The 23201-nt window shown below is 40.7% G+C and overlaps 1 protein-coding gene across 7 annotated transcripts; it reads right to left on the reverse strand.

The window, feature by feature from the left end:
- Positions 1-450: 450 nt before the first annotated feature.
- AMN1 (antagonist of mitotic exit network 1 homolog) lies at positions 451-17482 on the reverse strand. Of its 7 annotated transcripts, none has more exons than XM_058420443.1 (8): positions 11154-11214; positions 11054-11115; positions 7755-7887; positions 5377-5521; positions 4809-5026; positions 3356-3412; positions 2351-2462; positions 451-1884 (listed from the first exon to the last, which is right to left on the reverse strand). In XM_058420443.1, the coding sequence occupies exons 2-8, from the start codon at positions 11098-11100 to the stop codon at positions 1811-1813; spliced, it is 786 nt and encodes a 261-aa protein (XP_058276426.1). In that variant the 5' UTR covers positions 11101-11115; positions 11154-11214; the 3' UTR covers positions 451-1810. The 7 variants fall into 7 exon arrangements, with proteins under 7 accessions (XP_058276426.1, XP_058276427.1, XP_039919286.1 ...); XM_058420444.1 differs by lacking the exon at positions 11154-11214 and adding an exon at positions 9147-9237 and having other exon boundaries at positions 11054-11137; XM_040063352.2 differs by lacking the exon at positions 11154-11214 and adding an exon at positions 10503-10786 and having other exon boundaries at positions 11054-11137.
- Positions 17483-23201: the final 5719 nt, after the last annotated feature.

The raw sequence follows: 23201 nt of genomic DNA on the forward strand, positions 1-23201 counted from the left end.
TTGTACAGCTTTTTAAGCACCAGGTGAGGATGTACCACTAAGTTACACATTGAGAAGAGGCTGTAGGGGAAGATAGTAAATCTACAGGCACACTTAAGGACACAGTAGTAGTATAAGCTGCATTTGCCTTCAGCATCCAAGATTGTATCAGCAGGGAGAAAAAGGACAACTTTGCCACTGAGGTTAGCAGTAGCATTGTTTCACAGAGCTGTCTAAACAGCTATATGATTCAATATCAAAAATACTGCAACACAGATTTATTGTCCAAGAGTTCAGTGGAATGATGAGCCCCGACTGATCCCAGAGATTCCACAGGGCATAAACCATATGATCAACACTTTCATAAACCATATAATCAACAGAAGAACAAAGATTATTGTCAGACATCATAATATCCTTTAATATTGGCAACAAAAAATACATTCCACGCAATTAGACCTGAACTCTAAATAGATTAATATAAAACTGATTTATTTCTGCAACACTTAGGTGCGGCGATGACAAGAGTTAAATGATGAAGTAAATATATTCCTTATGGTTGCCTAAACTCTTTAGACATCCAGATGTCATCAAATCCATGTTACACCACCGTAGCTAAACCCTTCTACTTCCAGATCCAGAGGATGAACCCATTGTGCTCCGTGCCCTTATAAAGCTAAAATGGCTGGCATTAAGGAGCTTAATTCAGAAATCATAGAATTCTCACTAGAGGTTATGCTGGTTGAAGAAAGCCAAGCAACATGACTTATAATTGTGATGAGAACACAGCTCCATAATGTAATAAACTCAATCTACAATTCAATTTTTTTTATATATAACTATAACTGAACAATAAATTTATTGATATTTTCAACTTTTGGGGCCACTGGATGTATAATGAACTGCATACAGCAGAACACATACTCTACCATCCTGCAATTTATGTGCTCAGACACTACATTTGGTCCTATTTCACTCACAGATATGCTTATGAGTACCAGTGTTTTGTTCCCTAAAAGAATTTTCATGTAGAAACACAGGCAAAAGCCAGAGCAAATGAAATATTTGCCCATATACAAAATCCTTTTCTTGATCACAGCTACTACTCTGAAATTTGTGAAGTCACCACAACAATTCCAAAGCGAGTTTATGTTTACACATTCACAGGCTGTACTTTTGGAGGTGTAAAAATCCAGCAAGTATTTGATGGTAAGTAAGAACAGAAATCTGCAGCATCAGTAACATCAGAAGAAAGGTACCTGTTTTTTTATTCCAGACCTATCAGAAGTAGGTGGTGAAGGAGATTCTTAGTTACTACTGAAAGTACATTTGTATTGCAGTTAAAGCCACCTCCATTCACCAGTTCTGTTTACTGATACTTGTTAGACTAAACTCCCAACTTTACAGAGACTTCTGTGTGTCAATGTTACATTTGGGCTCTGTACTTTTAATTGCAAGTACCACCCCAGAATAGAAACTCAGAACACAGAATTACCTAAACTGGGTTTGTGTATGTAGCTACTTTGCTAGAGGGTACTAAGTAGCAGCCAAATCGAGCACTTCGGGACGTCTGAGCAAGGGCCCTCTAATACTAATTACAGTTTAACTTTCCTCTTAATGAAGGATGATCAATGCAAAGACAGAGCTCCACGGAGAGCCAGTGGGGAAGGCTCACAGGCAAGGACCGGAATGGCAACAGAGACCTCCAGTGGGAAGCAGGAGGGATGCAACCTGGTGGCACAAAAGTCACCAGCTAGTTTTCCAAGGTGCTTGTTTGCTGAAAGAGCTCTCCCACCTGTAAACTTGACACTCACGTGTACAGGATAAATAATCAGTAAATAGTCCATGTTAGTTGCTTGATTTTGTTCGATATGATGAGTTGTTCTAGAGCATCTCGGGAACGATCTGAAAAAGAACAAAGGAATTTCTTGTTATTTTTTCAGAATATAGAGGTGGAGTTTGAAATAGGTACACAACATAGTAAAGGAATCCAAACAATGGAAGTTAAAACACCCATAGGCTGTCCTACTCCATCCCACTGTTTCTTGAATGGATGCTGTTCCACACTTTTGGAATAGAGTAGGGGTTTAAGATGCTAATATTTTTCTGAAGTCTTTGGGTCTCCATCAGCATGCTAAGGGGGTTAAAAAAAACTAAGAAAAAATCCAAGTTTCCAAAACAAAAAAAATCCCCCCTCTGAAGGCTGCCACATTTCAAAGCAAAACTCTCTCCTTGCTTTGAAAATCTCAGTGTACGATGATTATTTTATCCAGTAAGTTATTATTTGTTTGGGATTACTTATGGAGTACAGTGTGTTTTCCAGAAAGCAAGAAGGTATGATCAAGCAATTATCTTCTTGTGTTAGACATACCTGTTATCAGTGGGCATCCATGGAACAGAAAAATGTGTATCTTGGGACAACAAGTAAGGACGGCTTCCACAGCGATGTCTGTCAGATTCACACAGCGCTCCATGTGGATCTCCTGTTAGGAAAACAGGAATGACAACAGCCTGTCAGAGCACCCAGAGTTTTAGAGGCAAAGCTTTCCTTTGCCCAACCAGTTTCAGAGATCCCCAACCAGAAGGAATCATGACCTCTGAGCATTGACCTCATATGTGGTCCTGCATAGAGCAGGAAAATACCCCAAGGAAAAATAAGACAGCTTTTCTGTAAGAGTCTAAACTAAAAACATAAAGCTGAGTTTTCCCAACACACATATAACATTCAAGACATCTGAGAAAACTCTTCAGTGAGATTCCACGGTGTTTGAGTCCCATCACTTTGCCTATGACACTCAGGAGAGTGTCAATCAATTGGTTGTCCAGGAGAACGGAACCCAAACTAAATTCTGGTGTTTCCCAAAATAGCCTCTGCTGAAGTTTCTGGTATTTCTATTTATCTACATGGTTCCTAATAGAAATCAAAGAACTTCTTCAAGATTAGACTAAACCCTGCTCTTAATTTCTCTGCAGCTGTACAACTACTGCCTCTTGTACATGCTAGGAAAACAAGAAAAGCAGAATAAAGAAACAGATTATTACCAACTTTTTTACCCCTCCTCTAAATTGCCTTGCCTATCAATAAATATAACATATAAGAAGAAATGCAGAAAAAAAAGACCATCAAATCCACTGAAACTGGGATTTGGTAAAATATATTTTGGAGATTGCAGGGTAAAAGTAAAAAAAAAAAAATAGTCTTATTGAAAAGTCTTTCCAATTTACAAACTCCAAGGATCTTGAAAGAGGACAGAAATGAAAGTCAGTCCAAAAAAACCCTCCCTCAGAAGTAATGCTGCTGATAATAGTAATTATATTTTAAAAGTGCAGGTATTTTCTTTTGTTCATCCCTTTCTTATTGGGTTAAGTCAGTTACCTTTAAATTCTTCGAACACGTTCCACTCACTAGTGCTACAACTCCATCATCTGTTACCTGGAAAAAAACCCCACAATGGATTAAAGCTCATTTTTTTCAAACACAGCTATTTGGGTGCAAAAACCCTATTAATTTATTCACTCCCTGCAGTCAATGAATACACTTAACACTAAAGTATTTTCTTCCCAACTAAACTTGCAGAGAAAAATATCCAAGGTTTCTTTTTTTTCATTCTATTAAATATTGTTTCGTTTTCCTGCTGTGTGATCCAGCCTGCCTTTCTGCAAGGATGTTTCCAACTGAGCTGCTATTTCTGCAGCTTCCTTATCTCATTTAACAGTGGGTACACAAATATGGCCAGAGCATAGCACTTCTAATTTATAGGTTTAAAAAGCATTTCTGCTCTACCTAGACCAATTTGGGTTGGAGAAAAAAAGTAATCATAGCAGAAAATTTTAAAAAAAAAAAAAAAAAAAAAAAAAAAAGTGTAAACATGTAGTTACTCAAGAAGCTTTTAACTCATTAAAAATACATGCAGGAAAACACTATTTTCTAAAAAGAAAGAAAGGCAAGGAAATAAAAAAGCACCTAAGTAAGTCTGGAGAAATAAGAGTTAAATGGCAATAAATGAAAAGTACTGAACAAAATATTAAGATCCTTTTGATACCCTACTTCAGTAAAAATCAAAAAAAGAATAGCATCTAAAATAAGAACCTCCTACATGATTTCCAGAACTGACATTTCATTGTGAATGCTCAGTACTGGACTCACATTCAACATAATTACTCACCATCAGCATCAATTGAACGCTATACTTACTGCAAAAAACATTTCCCTTGCTTCATTATCTCTCTGTAATTATGAAATATGTTACAGGAATGCTTTTGTAGCTCATCTCTCCCTTTGCATGCTAAATACTGTTGTTAAATCCTCTTCCCTGTCATTTCTGACATTTACAATGTCATTCTTTCAGTGTTGACTCTGTAACATAACTCTGACAAGCACAATCACTCTTAAACTATCATTTAATTATGGAGTGTTTACTTCTACTAGGGGCTTGTATTGTTCCACTCTGTTTGTCCTAACTGAAAGCAGGCAATAATCTGTCCAAGATTCTACTTACTTTAAATGGAATATTTTGGGTTACTTTACAACTTAAAGAAAATGATTGCACTAAATAAATACACTTAAAAAAATCCAACCCCCTAGGTAGATTCTAACAAAAGTTTATCTTTGGTTCACCATACATGCTCTAATACCAAAATGTGTATTTTTCCAGTCACCAATAAGCAAAATATACCTTTCCTTTTCCTTAAGAGGCAGAAATTAGAAATAAACTATGGTCCTAAATCTTGTCAAGAATAGGGCTAATACGACCCCCTTTGAACTTTACTGTGACAATCTTAAAAAAGAAAGAAATTAAAGTCAATTGGCCAATTGCCTCCTTAGCTACCTGAGTAGATGAGAAGTCCACACTGTGGAGAAATTTGCAGTTTTCTCCTAGTGCCTGCAGAGATGCATCCATGATGCCTGAGCAGCTGCCCAAGTTCACTATTTGTAGGAATTGGCAGTTGAGTGCAAGAGCCAGAACTCCACTGTCAGTTATATCACAGCACCTTTTGAAAGATGCTTCACGCAGGTAAGGACAGGACAAGGCCAGTGCTATGACTCCTGCCAAAGAAACAACACTTGAAAGAGTTATTCATTCTTTAACATAACCACCATGCTGAGTCCAAAGGCTCTGGAACAAGTTTTGAGGAAGGAATAATTAAAATAAAGTGGAAAACATGTTGAGCATAGCACGGTTTTACCAGAAATCTAGCAGGAGAGTAACCTGATACTATCTCCTAAGATAATTAGTGCTCTAGGCCTGAAATTTACACCTCTGGAGAGACTTTTAATTAGTACTGGGGTGGCATAGGGATTTTTTTTAAGCAATATTTACCCTAGATATTTACCCAATCTAACAAGAAAAGTAAGCCAGAAATAAGATTCCAGTTATCTGTGCACAGATAACACACCTTCCGAAGTAATTCCAAATCTGTTCTCCTTGCAAGAATTTAAGTTGATTTTTTTCAGCTGCTTGCAGTTATAAAGCTGCAATAATGCATTATCTGAAATATCACAGTCTCGGAGGTCCAGAGACTCCACAGCAGGGTGCAATACCTGTAATGAAAACCCACCATTTCAGTCAAACTCTGCTAAGCCATCAAACATCTGCATTTTTATATAAAATACTTGTAATATTAGACATTACAAAAAGGGTGGGGTTACCAGTCCTAGGAACTAAAAACTAAAGAAAATCTGGTCTGTTTGTGCAACAGTTCAGCTCCTACAGCATGAACTGTTTCTGTGGCATATAGAGCAGGAACACATTAATACTGCTACTCAAACAATGGGAATACAGTCTTGGTGGTTCACTTGCTACATGTGTACCCAGGACAATGCCCTCAAGGGCCTTTGCTCAAGCTGCCACTTGTTAGTGCAACTTTGGGGGCAGAAATCTGCAGTGCAAAAAAAAAAAAAACCACTGACTGTGATCAAAACTTCAACCTGCATAACAGATAAGAGTGATTTTTGGAAGGTATTTTCCCCCAAAGTATTTTTCTCACCCGCACACACTCTTTTGCTCATAAACAAGCACTCTCATTATCATACCATGAAGCAGTACCAAATCCTCATTAAATGGGATCTTGCACTCCCACAAGACCCAGACTGGAATTTTTGTGAAATCTTTCCCAAGGGAACATTTATGAAAGTTAGACTCAAAGCAGTGGAAGGCTTCAGATTTTAGTAACAATAGCTATATACTCCCTTCAGCTTGTCACTCCCTTCCTTAACTCCCAGGGACAGAAACACAAATTTCCATAAACTAGCAAAGATAACAGCACAGCTGACAGATTTTTTAAAGGCCTATTCCTCCTGTTGTTCATTCACACAAGGTACAAAAAAGATATTACAAGGAGAACTGGCAGTTTGGCAAATATATAAGGTTTTTAGATGGACAGAGGGTTGTCTGAATGCAGAACACAAAAAAAGACATTTAAAAATTCAGTGGACACATGCCGAATGACTTTATAAAACTTTATGGTAAAAGAGATTTAGAATAAGGAGTTTAACATGCATGTGGATGGCTGCTCCAAGCAAAAAGCAGAGTAAGGGGGAAAAATGCATGGCATCACAAATTTGGACAAGTATAGGGAGGTAAGACATAAAACAGGAGTTTACACATAAGTTCAGGTTAACAGAATTTCAACTGAAATTTAACTTCAAGCAAAAATCTTAAAAAAACCCCTGAAAAACAGAGAAAAGACATGAAGGATATGTATAAAAACAAATGGGAAACTGCTAACAAAGAAAGCTAAGGTATAATACACCCAAGGAAAATGATGACAACTAAGGGCAGAATTGCAGAAACAGAGAAAGGAAAAACACATGAAAAAAGAACCAGAGCAGAATTTCCCAGTGTGACATGGAAAACAGGCTCCAAGAGAAGGCACTGATCAACTGCTGAATGAAGACAAAAAGACAAATACAGAGGAGACTTTAGAAAGAGACAGCAGAAAAGTCTGCAAATTAAGGTCTCTAGTTTATTTCCAGACTAAAAATATCCCAATGGATTTTGTGCATTCATACACACACAATCACATGGCTTTAATTACATAATCTCTTAGGATATTTTGAAATTATTCTTTACTGAAAAGCTAGTGTAAACCAGATTTTGTCCAGTCAATTTTTCCAAAATAAGATAAATCAGTAAGAATTTGGTTTTTACTCAAAGACTTATTTTGTGCAAGCACAAAATCATGTGATCTAAAGCTAAATTGTTTTGTTTGCAGGTTTTCCACAGTGCCTCTAGTCTTGGCTCCACTATCCTGGCTCTGAGAAACTGATAATATTTGTCTCTTGAGTTACTTGTCAAAGCAGGAATGCACAGGGAGTCATTCATTTTCTGTTTCACCAAGGCCAAACTTCATCCTCCCTCAATTCTCACGCCTCCCTTTGAGGCTGAACAAGATAACAGTAAACAGACAGCAAAACACATGTGGCCCTGAATTTACAGCTGAAGAAATGTCATTCACTGGTGTCATACTGAAACACTGACACACATCAGTGTGCAAAGGGGATGGAAGAACGTTTGAACTATCCATTTCTAGCTCTGTCATCCTTATATTTCAAGGAACCAAAATTTAAATAAATGATATAGAGATTGTGTGCTTAATGTCAATAGAATTCTACCAACAGAATTCTGCCAAGCTGCTGAAATTCTTTATATAATATATATACAATAAATCATGCATGAGCATCTCAAAACACACTACACTCAGGAACAGACTGGTGTACAAGAGGCTACTTCCCCCTCCTGAAAGAGACAGTATAGTTTTGAATGGATTCTTACCTCACTGATATTTGCATCAGTTATTTGCCCTTGCCTACTCATTAATTTTATCAGTTTATCCTTTATATTGGGTGGCAATGACTTAATATCTGCAGAGTATCTGGAAAGGTTCTTTGTCAAACACTGAAGGCATCTGAAATAAAGGAAAGTTACAGCACAGTCAGAAAGAGGCATTACATAGTAGAACTAGAACAATCAAGCCACAAATTGTCATCTTCTGCATCCAGCCATGGTATCCTCAGACCTTAGCAGTTTCAGCTGTTCCATGTTACTACTCATTCAGCTGTTGCCCTTTGGGGTCAAGCTGATCTTTCTGTGAAACTGCTCCCTAAGCAGCTGAAGGCAAAAATCAGCCCCTGAACCATTTTTTTTCTGTGCCTTCCTCAAGCTGTCTCTGAAATTCACAGTTGCAGTGTGAGCTGTTCAGCGTCTGACCTGAATGAAGATTCCTTTCACTAAAATACTGAAGACACAGAAGCAACCAGGACAAGTGGCTGAGTGCAGGGGGCAGCAGCAGTCTGTCGTAATGCCGAAGTAAAATTAGCATATAACCAGAGCTCTGGATTCCCTACAGGCAACTGGTTTTGTAACAAAATCTTGTCTGGCATCAGAATGCCACCAAACTGCAGGAAATTCAACTCACACCAAATAAAATCTTAAAAGAGGTCAAAATAGTAGTGTTTTATACTCTGAAGGGTAGCACAGACTTAAGGCAGGAAAGAAGCAAGACTTCCAGCATGGAAGCACATTAAAAAAAAAAACCAAAAACCAAACCACTGAAGTTCATACAGTGTAGGAAGAGCACCTCTAGCAAGTCACTGCAGAGGACACTGTATGGAGGAGACATTTTAGGCAGCATTTGCGCAGTTAAATCCAGGCCTTGACTGCAGAGACCCTAACATATGGAAGCACACACCAGGATCACCTTTAACTCATTCCTGCAGAGATGTGCAAGAATTCCATGCCTTCATGGAACCTCAGTTGCTGGATGAACTTGGCTGACTGACCAACAGAGAAGCCTGTACCAAGCTTTGTCTCAGTACATCTAGGTTACACCATCCACATTCTTTGAGATTAAACAGCTTATCTATACACAACATTCCTCTGCTTGACTGCAGAAATTAAGAATAGTTGTTTACCTCTTAAAAAAAAATCTTATCAAAATAATACACACACCATTTATTATCATCTCTGAAGACAACAAACGTGAACCTGCTCACAGGCAGGATCTGTGCAACATGGTGAGCAGAAAGCAGGGCTTTGTCTCACTAATGCAGGTGCAAAAGGGGCCTCTAAATCTAACCCAATTACTTAGTTCAAATTTGCAGAAAATACTCCAAACCCAGCACGGATAGATGGAAATCAATGTGAGCTATGTCAACTGTCTCTTACCATGGCATATTAAATTTAGCTTGAATGGTTATTAAGATCAATCACGTTCTTTTCAAGAAGCTGATTGATATTCTCATAGTACAATACTGATCTGCAATTTACACAATTAATAATTTAAATTATGAAGGTTTTCACGGTATTTTATAGGAAACTATAAAACACTTATTAGCTACACCATGGCAACTATAATCTTATCTTCAGTGCTTTAAGGTACAAATAGCAATTCATCTGTACTCTTTGCTACCTATTTTTCTTTTATCTTTCAAATGAAATATTTTATTCCTGTGCTGTTTCTAACTTCCTCCGGAACACAAAAGGAATTTGACACTGACAAATAATGCAGAGAATAGAAATTTTCAGTTCCCCTTGCAGGGAGCTGCGAGATAGAGCTTAAAGAATAACTAGCAAATTAGATAAAAGAATAAAAAAGTAGACACAGAAGATACAAAATGTATCAGTGGATAAACATGTGAAAAACAAAGTTCATGCTTTAGAATAATCTTAAAAGTTTAATAAGGGGATAAAAAGGGACAATGTCCAGCACTAGGGCATTCTTGCCTATTGGCCAAAGAATGAACACACCAGTAAATTAAGGTAGTGTTATCTATATACTGTTACTTTACCGTAACATTTCCTAAGTTTCAGACATTATTCAGACATTCTTGGGAGCTTCTGATGTTGCAGGAACTCCTTTTTGGTTTGGCTTTATATTCTGACTTATCTGCATGACACCCTGCAGATCAGGCCAATATTTTTTTTTTTTTTCTTGTGGTTTTATCCTGTTGTTTCACACTTCCCTGATAAGGAGGAGCTAAGTTCTTCCCTAATTCTTCTCTGGTGCTCTGGTTTGTGTCACTGTTATGTCTTAGAGAGGTCAGTTAGCAGATGTGGGAAAACAACATAACTGCTTTACATGTTCTCTTAGTTACATAGAACCATTCTGACATTTTATGTTTTGCTAAGGCCTACAATATAATACATCCATCACACCACTATTTTATATGGTGCTTACTTAAAATGATAGATTATATTAAGAAGCAGCTAAAAGGAGTTATAAATTGTGCCATATCTGAATACTTACAATCAATAACAACATGCAAAAGCTAATAAATGTGAAAGCCAATATTCTATTGTCATTTTAAACACAGATAATGAGGAATATAGTGGCTTTTGTGCTGAAGTTATGTAACAAGAAGCAACAGTGCATGCACTAAGTTCAAGGAAAAATCACCCTTTGCAACACTGGGGTCACTTGGTGACCACCAGAGACCCCTTCAGATGATCCTCTAGGACCACAAAAGGACTTCTAGTAAGACGTGGATGCATGCAAATTAGCTCTAGGAAAGTGATATTTACCTATTAGCCAGGGAGTATGCTTTAAAGAATATTTATGAGCACTATGGAATAAACATCTTGTAAAGTGTCACGATATACCAGCTTAGAGAAAAAAATCCTCCAGATGTGTCCAGCTATGCCGTAAAGAATGCCTACTTTCTAATACTTCAAAATGTGTTAGAAAATTTGTTTTCTAGCCAAATTTGTGACGAACGTGGAGAAAAACCCAGAGCAAAACACCATTCAGTGGATTCTCTGGGGCCAGGTGAAGCCAGCGATCCTTCGCCGTCCCTCCACACCCGGATCTGTCAAGGATCATCCTGTTACCTCCCTGTCACAACTCTGTCACTCCCTGTCACCTGCGCCGTAACTCCTCCCAAAGGGGCACCTCTGACAAACCCTGCCACCTCTCCTGCAGCTCCTGAACGCTGCCGAATCCTGCCGGCACCCGCACTCACGGCACCCGCTCCACCACCGCCGCCAAAGGCCTGCCGAGCCCCGGCCCCCTCCCTGCCCCCGGCCCGGCCCCCTCGCAGGGCGGGCAGAGGAGAGGGCGTCGGGGCGGCACTCACAGGTCCAAGAGGAGCCGGACTTCCTCGCCGGCGCCGTCCCAGCTCATGGCGGGGAGCGGGGGATGCGGCGGGGCCCGAGGAACACAGCGGGGAGCGGGGAATGCGGCGGGGCCCGAGGAACACAGCGGGGAGCGGGGAATGCGGGGACGCCGGCCCGGCCCGGCGGTCGGTGCCGAGATGGCGGCGGCGCCCGGCGGGATGACGGGAAATGTAGTCCCGCTCCCGGCCCGATCGCCTCGGGGCTGCTCTGGGAGCGCCTCCTGAAGCGGCCTGGAACGCTGAAACACCCCGCAGCAAAAAACCGGGGCTCTCACTCCCCATTTCCGAGCTTAATAGATACCAGAAAGTGTTCTCCTAAGCTTGGAAGAAGTACAGGGGAGGCTGGGAGCCTTCAGGCAAGGGCCACGGTGGTTTCAAGAGCCCTTTCCCTCCTAGCTGCCGTCAGTGGAGGCATTCCACAGCACCGGGTTTCCTATTACCGCTATCCATCTGCAGAGATAAGAGCCTGCCGTCTGCTAGCTCTTTCGTCCTGCAATTAATTGTGTCTTTGTTTTGGATTTTTTTTTTCTTTCCTTTTTACATTTCTGCCTAGTTGGTGTGGTATAAATGGAGACCACACAGTCCTTAGAAGCTAGCAGCGTTATGAGTATATAAACACCCTACTAAAAAGAACATGTGATTGACCAACAGAAGGTAACGCCCGTTCTCACAAAATTACCAGAAGGATCCATATCTAGGAGAAGCACAGGCTGCTGCTGCTGCCTGATGTGAGAAACAAAGCCCACACCTCAAAATTTTAAGGGGAGTTTAAAAAGGGATAATAAGGCACGGTTCAATAAACAAAAGTAACAGTGCTGGGTGCGTGCTGCAGCCAGAAGCATGGCCAATTCTTTAGCAAGCAGTCCTTTGTACTCTTGCAGCTGCATTACTTCCCCAAATGACTTCGCACATTTCTCTTTACCACAGCTCTGCCTCGGGTTGGCACAGCATTGCATACATCCACAGGCTCCGAGAGTCTGTCAGGGACACAGTCTGGGGTGGTCTTCTGATGCCACTTTAGACTTGGTATTTTCCTTTTATGTTATCTTGTTCTCTGCCTTGGCTAGCTTGGTTATACATTTTGCAAGAGCAGTCATACCTTGTGATTCATCTTTTGCAAGCACGCTTACAGCTTGTGATAACCTTGCTTCAAGCACAATTTCAGTTACATAGTTCACAAAAGGAATTATAATCTGCACTATATCTACAGAAGTGGTTACAATTTATAATAATTTGCAAAAGCAAATATACAATAGCAAAAGCCAACCATTACATAGCAAATTGTAACACCTGATAACTTTGTTAAGTCAACAGCTGAAACATCTGGATTAACAAATGAACCTCAAGGATGCTGATGCATGATGATGCTGCAAGGCCTACAAAATGTACTTTGTAATTGGATAATTAGAAATATCCATTAGTAGGTAATTGGGTGATTCAAATAATACTATTATGGAGAAAGCTATAAAACCCCCTAAAGAAAAATTGCTTGTATATGATCAGTTTGGCTGTGATACCTCATGCACATAATTAAATATTTATCCTTGCAATGCTATTTAGTCATCATGAGCCAAATATTGAAACAAAGGTCAACAGAAAAACAATTTTCACCTGTTAAAAAAGCATTTAATAACCCAGATAAGAGAAAACATTAGAGCCCATGTTCTTTGAAATGCTTCTCTAGAAACATTGCTGTTCCATATAGATTTCAGTGGGTTTATATAGCATTTTTACTACATTTCCTTCTTTCCTTTTTTGGTTAATATTCAATAAGAAAGTGGTTAGGTATACAATCCATCAAGCTATTCTAGCCTATTGTTGATGCTAAACCAGTCAGTCTTCCTTATTTCTTCCCTGTACAAGGCTATAGGTATATATTACATCCAGCTGCTTGTCTTCCTGTTTTACCAGTTTTGTTTACTAAATTTCCTTCTCATTGTTAGCTATTCTCTTACACTGAAATTGAAGTCTTTACTTTGTGAAGCTATAGTCATGTCAATACTTTAATTCACGTGTTAATTACAAGCTCCTGGTTTCATTGGCATTTCCTTGGAGATCCCTTTCCTGGGGTCAGGAGACATGATAAAGCTGTAGCAAACTGTGTGGTACTGACACATTCTGTGTGCCTGAGTGACAAACCTAAACAGCACACAGGCCTGGCAGATGAGTAACCAATTATTTTCCTGTTTTCCACGAGATTCAGTTCACCACTTTCTCCATCAGTGAGTCTGGAAGTGGGTAGTAATACGGGTATGGTTGTGCTGAGGGTAGGTTTACTGTTCCTCATCTTCTCAGCTGAAAGTAATTAAATAACTACTAGCCTGGTGACTTTAACTGTTTAACCTCAGGAGCTGCTTGTGAAAGAGCTCATGAACTGCCAAACTTCACACGCCTATGCTGTATCTCAAACTGGCATTGGATTATCCCAAGAAACAGGCACATGCTGCTCTTACATTGGTTTGACTGCAGGCAGCTGCAGGGGGGACTTCAGCTGCATCAGCCTGAATATGTGGAGAAACTGTACTAATAAAGCACCAGTGTTGCCATCACATTCATCTTATTCAATAAACTGTATTAAGTTAGTAGCAAATGTTAAGAATTGACAGTAGTTGACAGTAGTTGACATTAGTAGTAGTAGTCATGCTAAGGCTTGGTAGGCCGCATGTAACCTGCAGATGAACTTTATAGCAGATTTTGTAATGTAAGCAGTGTAGCTAATTATGATAAGGAGTATATCCATTTATCTAGGGAATGTACCTTTGGCAGAAACCTAAATATCAGAAAGATAATTGTACCAGGTGGTAAAAGTGAAGTAAGAATTTGTAATGATGAAGAAATCATGTAAAGAAACATATAAAAACCCTGTGATTTTTCAGTAAAGATGGGGTCTTGTCTTTGGACGCTAGTCCACAGACTCCCGGGCCCTCAATAAAGCACCGCATAAACGACTTCGGTTGTTTGTGTTTTCTTCGGATCGGGCAACACCAGGGTATAAAGAGTGCCTCAGGAGGTGCTCAAACATAGAGTCTCTGCAAAGAGTGAGGCCTCAGCTTGTGCTGGTATATGGGGTTATTCCTCCCCAGGTACAGACGAGCACTTGCCTTGGCTGAGCTTCATTAGGCTCCTATCGGCTGATTTCTCCAATCTGCCTGTTGCTCCTATTCAGGGGGCCACTGTGATGGTGCCAGATGAAAAATCATCTGCATCTGGTGGGCTAACACCATGCTTATTCTTCAAAAACTACTGGCCTATAGAACTGCATAATTTTCATTGTGCAAGAAGAAACAGACAGCAACCAGCGCATGTGCCAACTTCTACCAGTTCACCAGGCAGTCAGGTATCACTTTGGGGTTGACCACCAGGGACCACCTAAGAGACCCCCAGGACAGAAGAATATGTGCATAAAGGGGTGGGGAAATATGTCAATTATTTCAGGGAAATTATTATCATATGTATGTTTATTCTGGAAAATCAATGACTTTGCATGTAAAATCCAGTATTTAAACAGGAGCTTTTCTTTATTCAGCATGCTCAGTATTTGAGAGGAGATATCCACTCAAACATCCAGCACTGAATAAAGGATAGCCGCTTCTTAATATTACATTGGTATTAAGGGTTCTTCTTTATTTTCACCCAGTTTTGGGAACAATCAGTAACATCAATCACTGTTACCAGTTTTGAATCATCTACAAATTTGTGAGCATGCGCTTTCCATGTCACATTGTCAAGGTCATTAAGGAAGATGTTGAGTGATATGGACTTAGTATTGACGCAAGGGACTGATCTCCAGCTCGTCTTTGTGCTGCTGATCCTCTGAACTCAGAAGTTGAAGCTGTTTCCAATCTACCTAACTATATAATTAACCAGTCTGTATTGGGCTGGATAGAAACCTGCTCAAGCTCAATGGAAACCTGATCTAGTTAAACATGTGCCTGCTCATTGCACTGATGTTGCACTAGATGACCTTTAAAGATGTCTTTCAACCCAATTGCGTTATAAAGACTAAGGCAAATAAGTCATTGAGAACCTAAATCTTTTTATGTTTGCTTTGTAGTGAGAAGTTCTGATTCTGTTGGATCTCAAGAGGAAAAAAAAAGCACAAGATGCTTAAGAGAAAACGGTGTTTTTAAAAATTAGTCTTACACGTCTCCTGCAATGCTCGGAAACATGCAATGCAGCAGACCAGGACCTCCTCTCTGGTGGAGCCACTGCTGTACAGAGTTCTGTGGCGAGGTTCAATAGCCTCATTGTTCATTGTTCCTCACGTCTTTACAGTATTCTTCCAAGTAAAACAAATCCATCCATCTCTTACTGTACGATACTGAATGTTCTAGTGGGTACACACTGAGGTTTGCTGAAAGCATTACACCTTCACACATTCCCGTGGGAACAAGCCCTTACAAAGAGCACACACAGACTGTATTGTTAGTGGCAGCACACCTTGTATGCTCAGGTTCAACAATCCCTCATGTTAACATGTGCATCTCTGCAACTAAAACCTAGCATTAAATTCTGCCTAAGTTCTACTTGAAATCACCCACCTTTACAATACCTTTTGTGATGGCCCACTGCAGCATTGTTTCTGACCAGGTTCCAGTCACATTCAGGGGTGGGTGCACATTTTCTATTGTAGAAGTACTTCTTATTGCCTTTCACATCCCTTTTTTCTAACTCATCCTTGCTCCTGTTCTTTCTGAGTCACCTGTACTTATGTCCACCTCTTGTATGCTTCCTTTTCATGCTTGAGTTCAGTCAAAGTCTCCTTGCACAACCATGCAAACCCTCCTGCCACCCTTGCAGGTCCTCCTGCACCACAGAATGGGCCGTTCTTGAGCTTGTAGAAAGTGAATTCCTTGTGAGATACAGAAAACTCCAACCAATCAAAACCAGTCTTTCTGGACCGGTTCTCCTTTCAAGATCATATCAAGTAGATTCACCCAAGCATATCACTGAACATGCTGAAGCCTTTTGAAGTCCAGGACAGCAGTCCTAGCTTTTGTCTTCTTTCCCCCTTCCAAGATCCCGAACTCCATTTCAATGGAGTTCATTGCCAGTAAAAACACTGGTTTTAGTATTGAAGGATGCTGAGATCAGCCTAACCAGCAATCCTAAATTAAACCCATCACAGGGATGTGAAAAATAGATGTTTCCTGACAAAGACTGGCATGGACAACGATGTGAAAGACAGATGTTTACAGAGGCAGAAAAACAAACAAGTGACAACATCTTATTTAAAAAATAAAGCTGGCATGGCAGTGACTAGCCTAGCAACATATGACTGACAGCCAATCACTCTGTGCTATAAAGGCATAGTCCCATCTTCCAGCAAGGAGGACTTGTGGGAGTGTGTGGAGAGATTCCTCCTTTGAGTGGGGAGGTCCCTCAAGGTTAATCCTTGAGCCTGAGGAAAAAATATTTGCCCATGGTCATAGTATGGGTAATACCAATCTACTTGATAATTATTAAGATTTAGTTTCAAAGTTTAGAAAGCAAGGGAATCCTTCCTGAACCTTATGCTTATATGCATGTACTTGAGTGACACCCAAGTTGATGATAAAGTCCCCTCTGTTTGCATAAGCCCTCATAATTTGCTTGATAACCTCATTCATCTCCATTTGACTGTCATCCCCTCTTCTCAACATTCTTAGTTTAAAGCTGTTACCAGCTTCACCATCCTGTTGGCAAAGATGCGCCCCCCATCTTAGTCCTGTGTAGCCCAGCTCTTCCAAGAAACATTTAGGCCTCAAAGAGCAAAGCATGTTCATAGAAACCAAAACCTCATCACAGCTGACCAGCAGGGCTGAGGCTATGGGGGTGGGCTCTTACTCCTCTTCACCACCACTCCAGAACTATGTGTATCATATTTGATGCTATCCAAGTCTCTCTAGTGATTAGAGAGCATTTGATGCTCACATGAAAAAGCAGCAGGCATCAATAATCAGAGAGCCAGAGGGGCTTCTGCAGGCTCTCCACAATAAATCAGAGTCCCTGAAAAGCAGCAAAGGTCAGCAGACAGGCCCAGTCCCTTCAGCAGAGAAGTCAGCAATAAGGGAGCATCCCTCAGTGCCTCCTTCTGGTGCTCCTGTAGGGCTCAGGCAGTTCCCTTGGCAGACTCTCAGCCTCTTTTTTCCAGCCACAGCACTGAGCATATTTTGTACTCACAAATGTGCAGGCAGAGCATAAGCATTCTTCCTAGCTGCAGGAATGTCCAGCTTCCATCTTTCACGATCCTGAGAGTTTTTTACATCCCAGACAGACAAACTCTGCTTGCCCCTCCTTTAGTGCATCACTCTGTGGTTTCTTGAAGCTGTAGGGCCTCAGAGAAGATCCAGTTTCTTTCACAACCCCTGATGATGCATAGCACACTAAAATCCTCCTGCAGCTCCTTTGTTTACTGAAACATTTCAAATGGAGTGTTTCTCCCTCTGCTCCACACCAGCACCCACCTTCTAAAAATCTGTTTGGGTTGAGACCTACAGCATTAGAGGATAGGCTTTTCTAAAAGCTGCTGAAGACAACAGCTTGTCACACACCCTACCACTCCTGAGGAAGCATGTGCTGCTATGAGATAAGGCTCCAGCCCTTCCTACGCTAAATGCCCCCAAAAGCCTGGGTGTTTTAGGCCCAGCTCTTATATAGCCCTCAGGCTGAGGTGGGGATCAAACCCTCCCTAATCAGTGTCAGCTGGAACAAAACCTCCAAGGGCCCCTTTAACCAAAGAGAACGGACAGGGCTCCTTAGCCCTGCTAGCCTTGCTAGAAGTCAACGCCTCCTGTCTATTCCCAACAGCATTAGGCAACCTCAGGCTTCTCAAAGGCTTCTTAGAGGCCCCTTGACAATGATCCCAGAAAGCCCCAGATCTAGAAGCACGAGCCCACTCACTGCTGCTCTCACTGTTCACTGCCTCTTTAAGATGGGCTTAACAAGGGAGATCTTGGGACTATTAAATTTTGCTAGCAATGGTGCTAAATCTTGTTATTGCTCAGTATTAACGTGACTGAGAATTATGCTGGCAAGGAACAAGGTACCAGAGGTCATGTTGGAACAGTAATTTTAAAAACTCTAAACAGCTGTAAAGGTATATTGCAATATCACCACAATCTGATCTGATTGGCAGCCTGTGCTGACATCTGGATAAAAAAAACAAGGAGCTGGGAGGGGACACAGCTAGGACAGCTGATCCCAACTGACCTAGGGGATATTCCACACCATATGGCATCATGCTCAATAATAAAACAGGGGGGGAAGTTGGCTGGGGGATGGTGGCCTACTGCTTAGGACTGGCCTCAAGAACTGGATACTTGATCCTATACAGGCATTCCTAGTTAGTTTTCTTTAATGATAGCAAGATAACGCTTGCAAACAAAGCATTAAAGAATGGAGAAAGACAGATTCTTCATACCTGGTTGTGAAACAATGGCACACACATAACTAGTTCATTTTGGAACATAAATGTCATGCTATTTCCAATGGTTGTTATAAAATTCTTGACCAAAAGTTATGTGACTCAGTGGTTGGCTGATATTCCAACAGGCAGTGCCTTTCTCTCTAGACATCCTTCAAGATACAGTTTTTTAATAACATAGACATAGTGTTTTGCAGATGTGGCATCTTGACAATCTTTGCTCAAGATACTTATGCATAACAGACATTCTTGATTTAGAGTCAATGAATGGATTGTGCGTGCATTCTTGTCCAAGGTTTAATTTTTTTTAGAGATTATACACACAAACACACACACACACACACACAGAGCTTTTGCATTGTATTTACTACTATTTGTTCAATTATGGCAGTGTTCCTGTCACAGTGATGTATCAGGTTTACCTAAATGTATTTGATTCCCTTCAGGTTCTGACACCAGAAGGACCTATGTTGAAGTAGGTAATCGTAAATCTTACTCGATTTGCAATTCAGAGCTCTGTTTATTGCTTAAGGAGCCAGGAGGTCACTGAGCTGTATTTTAAAAAAAGGAAACATTGACAGAGTTTAAATAGCACTAAAACAATTTTGTAGTTTCCACTCAGTCTTGTTTGACAGCTTTTTTTTTTTTTTTTTTTTTTTTTTTTTTTTTACACAATGATGGCTTGGTTCTCCAAGCACAAGAGTTGATGGGATGCACTCAGTGAGGATTTAATTTTCCATTATTTTGTACCCATGTATTGTGTGGGGTCTTGAAAGCTTTAGCCAGCCCAGCTCAGCTGCAGAGCTTCAGAATGACAGCCATAATAAGGGATCCATACAGACATCCCTGTGTGGGAGACTGCAGTTCTCAGACACAGTAAATGCATCACATACACAGGGTGCCTGGAATGCCTCACTGTAAAGGGTAAAATTTTTTCCTGTCTTGGAATAAGATACACAGATAAGGACATCTGCTTAAATAGCCTAGCAAAGAAGGGACATTAAGACACCCCAAAGTAATTTTCAATTGATTATTTATTTACAACTGGCAGACTTTTATTATGCCACAGATTAAATCTTAATCATCTATCATGCTCAGTTTGAAACCTTCTGAATGGCTTCCATTTTTTAATACTTTTTGACTGTTAACTATCTATATATTACAGTATTTTTCTCACATAGTGCCTTTTAGCAGGTATTAAGGAGTTTCTAATTACTCACGGAAGTTCTGGTTTTCTTGGACTATCTGTACAAACCCATCCTGAATTCTTCAGAGTGATGTAGCAAGTGTAACATGTTATGTTCTTTGAGGTCAACAAGAGTGGTCTCACTGCATAATTTTATTTTGAAAATAATATTTATGATACTTCCATGGATAGTTCATTGCAGAGATCACATGGTATGAAGAATGAAAGGTAATCTGAAAATGTCCTTTCCAGAAGTACCTGCTTTTTAATTGTTGCAATGTTCAGACTATACAATTATCCAGAGATAGCATTAGACTGCTAGAACAACCTACCAGAGACAATGGCAGTTCATGAGGATTTTGAAAGATATTCCATCTTACATTAACTTAGAGAAGCTAAACACACATAGAGGTTTATTGGTTTGGTTTCCCAACTGAGATTTGTAGTGTTGCAATTACTCTGAATGGGTTACAACTGTAACATGTGCATGTGAAAGGAACAGGAAGTTAAAAGAATGTCTTGTGCTGGTCTCTAAGCAGGAAGATGACTAAGAGCAGTGAAACTGGTAAGCACCAAGGAACACACTGTTCAAGGGTATAGCATGTACCTTATCTCTGATGCCAGAAGGTTTGTTTGCCTAGCAGTCACTAACTGCTATGCTTTCTGGTTCATTAACCTCTCTGAATTCTAAGATGCTCTTTCCACGCTAACAAGCATAGTATTTTTCTTAGGAAAATGTCTCATGTTCTTAGCCATGTGTTCTTGTGTCTGATCAGTGGTCTCTGCCACTTCAAACTGGACTTGCTGCATAGTAGTAGGAGAGCAGACCTTGTATCCTGCTTTTGTTCCTTCAAAGGGTGACTGGAAATGCCCTCAGCGATGGTGGGCTCAAATCACAGAAAATGGGCAGGTAACAGGAAGGTAGTTTGAACAGTCCTCATTTCACAGCGGGAGCTGAGGTGGTATTTGTGTAGGAGACTGTAAGCAGTGCTGGGGTTCAGTCAATTCTGTAGCGGGTGAAGCAAAAAATCAGGTTTTGCCTCCAACAACCCCAGAAATGGCCTAACCTAAAGAGACAAAGTAACCTAATGTGTTACTTAACCATGGATTGTTTAGCGTTAAGAGTTCAGGTGTGCACAAGTTAGGCCAACAATAGTTCAGGAAGCCAAAGAGCTGAAGCTGGTCTGGAGAAGCCCAGCAGCACAGAAAAATGTGGCATTGAGATGGATCTTGGGCAAGGCTCATGAGAGAAGGCTTTGCTTGGGCAGAAGCTGATCGACTGGCCTAAAGCAGCCAGTGGTGTCACTGTGGTGAAGTGTTTTAGGGGAGGTAAAGCTGAGTTTCTTGGAGCAGTGTTTTTGTCTTGTTTCTTTTCACTCATTCTCCTGTTGTTAGTTGGGAGATGGGCTTCACTTGAACTCCTTTCTGCTCACCCCAATACACATGCTGTGTTTTGCATAATCTCCTTATAATGGTGCAACCAACATTTATCCACCTTGTGCATCTTCTTAACAGACATTTTCCAGCTGTTCGTGTTTCCTTTTATTTTGCCAGTGTCTGAATTGCTCATGTTGTAGCCCTTGCTTAAAATGTTCTGTCTCCCCTAAGCACTTATGTTAGATTAATTTGCAAAAAAAAGCTAGAAGTGCTCAATTGCTTTGTCCTGGTAGGAATGAGTAATTAACTTCATTTCCATGAGCCCCCACCAATTCATAAGCCCATGGATTATTTTGTGTCTATTCAATGATGCTGTCTCTGAAACGGTGGTAAGATGACAACTATAATTATTTTAGTGATGGTCTGAATTGCAAATGTTTAGATTTACTTTGGACCTCTCTGTTGGGAGTTGATCTCTACAACCACTCATAAACCATATGAATTCTAATGAGGGAGGAGGGGTAGTAGGAAATAGGGCTTTACAACTGAAAATAATAATGATTTTGACTGTAATGTAAAAAGAGAACAAATTCAAAACAAAATTGTGTAAATGGGACAGGCGTGAGAAGGGCTATCATGGGAATATGAATATCTATAAACTATAGAAAATTTATGCTGTTGTGTTGGTTTGAATGACAGGTATCTGCTAGGGAGGGGCAGGGCCTCTCTAGGAGTGGGGAATTCCAATCCCCTCCCTCCAAGTTATTATAATTTAGAAAATTAAAGGGGCTTTTCAGGCAGAGCTATGGGGAAAGGAATAACAGTTCTTTAGTAGTAAGTATAACAAGGCAAACAAACAACAACAACAGCATTAATAATAAACAGAACCAGGAACCTCGAGGGGCTTTGTTTCACAGAGCCCAGGGCAGTCTGATCTCTTGGGACTCTGAGAGCACCAAGCTGGAACAGTGGAAACTCTTGGGCTGGTGGCTGGAATGGCAGGATATCCCCAGCAGGCAGGGGAGGGGTGCAGGGCTACAGAACAGCACGAAGAGCAGTGCTGAAGAAGCCATGACAGCCAGGCAGGGCTGGCCCCGCTCCAGCAGGGCAGGCAGAGGAGCTCAGAATTCCTGGGAACACGAGCAGATGATGGTAGATCTCCTAGGACCAGACTTTCTCTTGACAGTGGACTCCTCCCGCAGCAAGCAGCAGCCTGGCCATCCTCTCTGATACCCAGAGCAAGCAGAAACCCCAGCTCCCCCAGCCCTGTCCTTTTCCCTCCCCAAAACTCTTCTGATCTCCCCCTCTCAGCCAGCTCTTTTGTGTTGGTCAAACACCATTTAAGCACCAGCACATAGCCTCTTAGCAACTTACGGGGAAAAATTCTATACAGAAAAAAAAAAAAAAAGAACAAACCTAACCCCCAACAGGTGTGCAGTGCAGGCTTGGAGATGACATTTCTCCTTCCCTCTGTGTGATGATGAATATGCTGGAGCTGCAGTGTGACACCAAAATCAGCTAGGGAGGAGGCTTTCTAACACAGTTTTGAAGTATTAGAATGATGGTGGAGGTACAACTGACACCAAAGAAGGCTCCAAGCATCAGCCCCTTGTTATCTAAAAGCTCTCTTACCTTTTCTCTGTACCCTTTCCTATGTCTTTCCTCTGCTGAACCAGCTAACTCTTTCCTATCCTTTACACAACCATCTAACCCTGTTTGTCTCTTGAATAGCATCCTACCTTACCTGTCCTTTGCACGACCACTTGACCCTTCCTCCTCACAGCACAGACAGCTAACCCACTCTTTTATAACTCCCATCCTTACTGGACATAGCTGTGAGGGCAAGGCTGTTCTCACACTTAGGTAACTGGCACAGTTGCAATTTATCAGGGGTGAGATTGCTTCCAGCACTACCTCTATGCATCCTCCCACAACTCTCTCTGTTTTTAGTTAAAAAGTTGGAAAAACACATTTAGGTAAATTGAAATGATGACATATTCACATATAGTTATATTAATGTTAAATACAACACATGTTCCACTAGCAAATAAACAAATTGTACTGAGTAATAGAACAACTTTGTCTCTAGTTTCTTCTATATCTGCTGCTTTGATGAATTTTCTTGTTCCTTCTTCAGGTTT

Source organism: Hirundo rustica, chromosome 4 (assembly GCF_015227805.2).
Source record: "Hirundo rustica isolate bHirRus1 chromosome 4, bHirRus1.pri.v3, whole genome shotgun sequence".
NCBI lineage: Eukaryota > Metazoa > Chordata > Aves > Passeriformes > Hirundinidae > Hirundo > Hirundo rustica.

Excerpts from the sequence above, each read along its gene's own strand:
- AMN1 (XM_058420443.1), bottom strand. The coding sequence starts at position 11,100 with ATGAGCTGGGACGGCGCCGGCGAGGAAGTCCGGCTCCTCTTGGACCT. Across the intron at positions 7,888-11,053 it reads GTCCGGCTCCTCTTGGACCT|ATGCCTTCAGTGTTTGACAA; the intron begins GTGAGTGCCGCC and ends CCTTTATTTCAG. Across the intron at positions 1,885-2,350 it reads TGGATGCCCACTGATAACAG|ATCGTTCCCGAGATGCTCTA; the intron begins GTATGTCTAACA and ends GTTCTTTTTCAG.